At 28.3% G+C, this 6,000-nt stretch overlaps 1 protein-coding gene across 1 annotated transcript in view; it reads left to right on the top strand.

The window, feature by feature from the left end:
• Positions 1-4,562: 4,562 nt before the first annotated feature.
• The window catches only part of nvd (cholesterol 7-desaturase nvd), a 67,049-nt gene continuing 65,611 nt past the window's right edge, over positions 4,563-6,000 (top strand). The window contains exon 1 of the mRNA XM_087159592.1: positions 4,563-4,748. Within this exon, the coding sequence (XP_087015718.1) occupies positions 4,702-4,748 (47 nt within the window). The 5' untranslated portion in view covers positions 4,563-4,701. The remainder of the gene's footprint in view (positions 4,749-6,000) is intronic.

Raw genomic sequence — 6,000 nt, 5'->3', positions numbered from 1 at the left:
TAGAGAACCCAAATTCTTACTGGACCTCCGTGTTTGCTGACAATGCATCTTTTCCTGACCATTACGAGCCACATTTATTTTATTTCATTTCATAATCGGCGTTGATCAACCGACCCACTTCTGAGTTTACGACTATCGATGCTCAACTCCATAGCCTTGTAATTTTGAACCCAACCCAGAAGACAAGAGAACTCCTGGATCAAACATAGTGAGAAATTATCCTTCGGGGAGGATATTTTGATGAAACTAACTCACATTTGAGCTACATGGAGGGGAAAACAGTGAAAACCTCTCTCGATTAGCCTGACGGTAAGGGGATTTCACACAATGAATCAAAATTTTGACTACTTTTCTGTAAACTGCCGTTCTCAAATCTCCACTGCAGCTCTGTGTCTAATGACAATACACGTTCTATTATTTTCTGATCACTAAAAGCAGAACTTATATCTCCAATTTGTCCAGGAAAAATTTAGTCTACTTTCCTACTAACTAGAGTACTTATATTTCAACTGGAGCTTAGTGCCTGTTGCTAAAGCTGATTTTTTATTGTTTCTTAGATAGCTCAAACAATAGTTATCGTCAATCGAAATTTCGATAACGTTCATACATCAACAAAATTTTAAAAAAAATGCAAAGCTAAACAATTATTAAATAGAATAAAAGAATAAAAAATTCTTTATAAAAAATTAAAAACACAATTTCAAATTGGCTAATGCAAAGAACATTTTATTTTCGTTAAACCCAAAATGAAAAACGTGGGTTGCATCGTTACCGCTCTCTCTCCCTAAACACGTCTTTCGGGAATTGCGCATCCCTCCTTTTTTTTTTAATTTTAGGTCCGATAAAAGTTGTCTCATTATCTCCTTATTAATCTATTTAAATTTTCTTTAAATTAAAATTTCTTAGATTTCACTTTAAAAAAATTGCAATTTTTTTTATTTTAAAAATAAAATTGTAAAAAAATTTTTATTTTTTATTTTATTATTTTCTTTAGAATTCTAAGCAGCAACAAATGTAGTCACGTTATTCACGTTTATAATGTAGTTAAATATAGAACGAAATACCTTACTGATATCAAAACAAGTATATTGAGTGTTTCGAGCTATCTAAATTACGACGAATTACGACATCAGTAAGAACAAGTAATCACATCAGAATTTTTATTTAGTGTCCTTTTTTATATCCAGATTTACGCGACTTTTAACTAAACTCTAAACTGCTTCGGTCGCCATCTTTTTTTTTTTTTAAATCTTTGTTCTGTGAAATATTAGAGGAGATGGGAGAAATAATTAGTGTTCTTAGTGGGACAGTTAATATTCGGGAGACGTAATGTATGTGATTAAGTCAATGATATCAATGTCATCGATGATCAAAATGCGTGTCCGGGGTGGCCCGCGGCATCAATATGGTGTGATTTAAAGGTGAAGGGCCATTCGAATTATTGCTTCCAGGTTTCTTTTCATTATCAGCTTCCCAAAGCTTTTAAAGCATCGTTTTCATTAGAGCAATTACTGATTTTGCTTTTAGTGAAATGGGGAAATCTACCAACCTCTTTATTCATTTCATAGGACCCCAATACCGAAATATTTTTTTCAATGAAATGAAGAATCTTAGTTCTCATAATATTGCAATTCTTATAATATTGAAGTTCTTATAATATTAAATTGGCTCAAATCGTACCATTTATTGAAAAGTCAAAAGAAAAAATTACAATATTTTATTGTCAATGATATAAAGCGTATTTGAATAGCTACGGTTAATTGCGGATAATGAAAATCGCTGTAAATCCAATAGAGAAATTTGTGTAATGGACAGCAACTCCAACGCGTTCTACTACTGCTGCTTGAAGAGTTCTTCAATTCACTTTGTGTGGCACAGTCAACCAGCAAGAGGCCTTTTACTATTACTACCAAAATTTTCACAGTATTTACAGCGTTTTTTATTTTTAGTCTTCAATTGTACTTTCCTTTATGTTCCGAATTACAAGGTTAGGTGAAAAAGAATCTCTTACTCTCTCTTTTTATTGTTTATTTTTTTCTTCGTAATTTGACAATTTTTTAAATTTGAGACCGATTTTCAAAAATTTCTGTTAAAGATAAAGTCCTCAGCATTGAGAGCAAGCATGGCGTATGCGTTCACACTTTATGTGAAGTTTTCCCTAAAAAGCGTTTTTCATACGCGTAGAGTAAATAACTTCATAATATCTTATCCGATTTAGATAAATCTGATCAGATTTCTTGTATTATACCAGCATAGTTTCCACTTCATATAGGATTTTTTTACTACTGTTATATTATTTGAATAATAAAATGATATGTGTTATTTCTTCCTAATTAACTGAAAGCCAGTCATGCTTTTTATTATCCACTAATCGTTTTAGGAGCTCGTTATGCAATTTCAGAAAATGATGGTATCAATAACTTAAAAAATAAATTCATGAGATTTTTTTTTTAGTAGGATACCTCTGCAAGTGCTACATCGTAGGTAAATCGTGACATTTGTCGAGTAAGATGTTAATCAGGTTCGTCACGCACAAGCGTGACGTCGCTTGTAGGTATCTGATTTAGATCTGATTTAAATCACTTGTTTAGGCATAATCCATTCACTTCTTCAAGAGAAGTACTCAATTAGCCAAAAACTTTTCATATTTTGTTTAGCTCATTTTATTTGTTCAAATTTACATATTCCATTTTAATTGTTAATTTTTTGCAGTTTTTATTTATTGTCCAATATTTTAAAGCATTTTATGTATATTTTTCTTTTTTTTAACTCTACTTGTTATCTCAACATTATATTTCAGCCCAAATTCCCCCCCCCCCCCGTTTTTATTTAAGTATAAATGCTTAGCTTCTTTAAAGTTGTAGGTTTACGAAGATTGAATTGATTAACAAATTGCTTGAGATAAAATTTTTGTGAGTAATTAATCTTTATAGATTTATGCTTAATAAATCTTTTGTTTTAAACACCAATATCAAAGATTTATACGACCAAGGGCAATTTTTAATGTCAATAAGTATATTTTAAGCATAAGAAACTTGTACTAGTTGCCTTCGAAGCAAAAGAATAAAAAATCATATTTAAGGATTCAACTTAATTAGTATTTTAATATTGTGAAGAGCGTTGCTTTTAGTGCATTTTATGGATCTCTTTTTGTTGAAAAATATATCCGTCGTTTTTGTGTTGAAAATGTTCTAGACATTATAAAGATTATATATTAAGCATCATTAGTAGTCTTGGAATGGCAACTGGCAAACTGGATTTTGATGTCGTAAAGAATGGTATTCTGTCTTTGAAATTATTTAATATAATACAATAATTACGTTTAAATAAAACAATATTTGTCGAGAATTCTTTTTATTACTTCAAATAATTTAATTTATTTAGTTACTAAAATAGAAGAGTAACGATGAATTTCTGATAATTTAGAACATCTTTTAATAATGAAAACATTAATGACTTAGGTATTAAATTCTCCTGTGATATTTTAAAGTTAAATTGAAAGAAGATTAACATTTTTAATTACTAACATACATTTTTAATTAATAACATACATTTTTAATTAATAACATACATTTTTAATTACTAACATACATTTTTAATGAATAGCATTATAATTATTGTTCCTATTTTAAAACAAATATCTAATTTTATAAATTGAATCTGTCCAGATATAACCAGAAGTATTGACTAAACGTAGTTGACAGATTCAACAATTGCTTACATGAAACAACCTAATAGAAGCAACATTGCTTTTGTGACAGCTCATTCGCGTAATACCTGATAAGTTACTGATGTAGTTCAGTCTTTGTAAGAACAAAACAAAAAAAGTCTTAAAAAGATATATGTCTTTTTTCCACAAGGTAAAGAATGTTCTTCTGCGAAGGCTCTGAGGATAAATAAAATAACGTTTTTTAGCGATATATACTATTTTCATAACAGTTATAAGTTTGTAATAGCTTTTCATGCCTGTGGGGTTAAATTTAATTCACCTTAAACCTGCGCCCTTTATGATAATTATTAAAAGGGCACGAAATTTCAATCCGTAGGAAGGCCACAGATTTGTAGAAAAAAATTGTTTGTGATCAAGTTTTTTCTAAAATTTATTTTTAAATTTTTTTTTTAATGTTTGAAAAATCTGCTGTGCAACTCTTATCTGCTGTGTATTATTCGGGCTCATAAAAATATTCAAAAATAAAGAATTATTCAATAATATTAATGACTATAAAACTGCGAAATCTAAGGAAATTGGCGATTTCGTTTTCAAATTGTAATAGTTAAAAAAAAAAAATATTTAAGCTGTTTATCCGCTTTAAAGTCAAGATAATTTTTTTCTTGCCTTTACAACGGACAAACAGGTAAAATAGTTTAAAATAAATTTTTTTTTTTCGAGTTTAAGACATTCAAACTGTGGCTTTTTTAATTTCCTTGTAGATGAAACTTCGAAAAACTCCTCTAAAATCTCAGTTTTAAGTCGATTAAGAAAAAGATGTTACCTTAAGGAAATGATAATACGGCCCCTCTATTGATATTTAAAACCCCCTTTTTTCTCTTGATTTCGAAACTTGGCGGGTCGGTTTTTACTCCACTCATTCCATGCGACAGAATCCTGGTATGCGACAGTAGATGGCCCATTTCTGTTGATACTGGGGATAAACTGAGAAAAACTAGAAAAATCGTCACGGTGTCAATACTTACCTGTTCATGAAAACATCACCTCAAGCCATTATGACAAAGCTTCAAAAATGCGAGTCAGTAGATTTTAGTTGATTATTTATTATTTTATATCCCTATCCTTTTAAGAATTGTTTTATTATAGTATGATTGGTTAGTTCTTATATTTTACTACTGCTATGGCTAAATGAGTAATGCATCATAAATCAACAAGTAATTTTGAAATTTAATTACATAAATAATTTTAATAATAAACAAAAATGTTTTATATTCCATTTAAACTATGTGTTTCAGAAAAATTTAAGACACAAAATTCATATTAGAAAGACAGACATGAGTGATACTTAGCATTTACAATGCATTCTAAGAAACATGATACTGCCTAAGAATAAAATTGTTTCAAATTTCATTTTATTTAACACATTTTTTTTAAAAAAAAAATTACATTTTTTAAAATTATATTTTATCTGCACTAGTTACTTTTTCAAAAAAATTGTTCTAGATTCCTAAATAAAAAAACATATTATTGTTTAATATTTGAAACCAATTAATCTTTTTCAAAGTAACAGGCTTTATACATTAGCAAAGGATTTCAGAGTAAATGGAAAGAATTTTTCTTTTATTAAATTAATAAATTAATTTAGGTATAAACAATGATATTTCTTATGTTTGAAGTTTTAGGAAGTCAAAGTAACAAATGTTTTATTTAATAATTATTTACGAAATAATAATTAAGTGACAATTGTGCAGTTTATTTTCATGACCTAAATATTTTATAATAATTGTTTAATTTTGATGTCTTTTTTTCTAAAATGACCCCATGATATGAAACGAGAAAAATCAAGTAGGTAATGTGAGCCTACAGATCATTTTTGCTCATAAAATATTTAAGTTGAATTTCCATTTTTCCACACCATTAATTTCTCATAAAGAAAATAATAATATTTATTGTTTTACCGACTTTTTCAGTCCTTTTAAAATTAGAATGAGTCACAAAATTAAAAATTACCTACCCATAAATGTAATTAATGTTTATTCATTGCTCACAAGAAAATAAGCTCGAAATTCGAAATGAAAATTGCAATTAACAGAATGTTACTTGAATCAAAAATTTCAATTCTATTATTGAAATGTATTACAGTTATATCCGGTCCAGTTAATTTAATTAAATAATTATAATTAAATGTGCTAAGGAAGTGTGTTTAAAATGCAGCTTTTAAAAAATTTGTCATAAAATATTTTTGATCAACATCTTTAAATGTCCTCTTTGAAGAATAGTTATAGGCAACATGATAATTAATCCAAGCATCAAAGCTATACGAAACATCA

The sequence above is a fragment of the Parasteatoda tepidariorum genome, chromosome 3, assembly GCF_982258835.1.
Source record: "Parasteatoda tepidariorum strain Cologne lab strain chromosome 3, Ptep-v5.0, whole genome shotgun sequence".
Lineage (NCBI taxonomy): Eukaryota > Metazoa > Arthropoda > Arachnida > Araneae > Theridiidae > Parasteatoda > Parasteatoda tepidariorum.
Note: the sequence above shows the minus strand (reverse complement) of the source record. Positions and strands in the feature narration are given on the sequence as shown.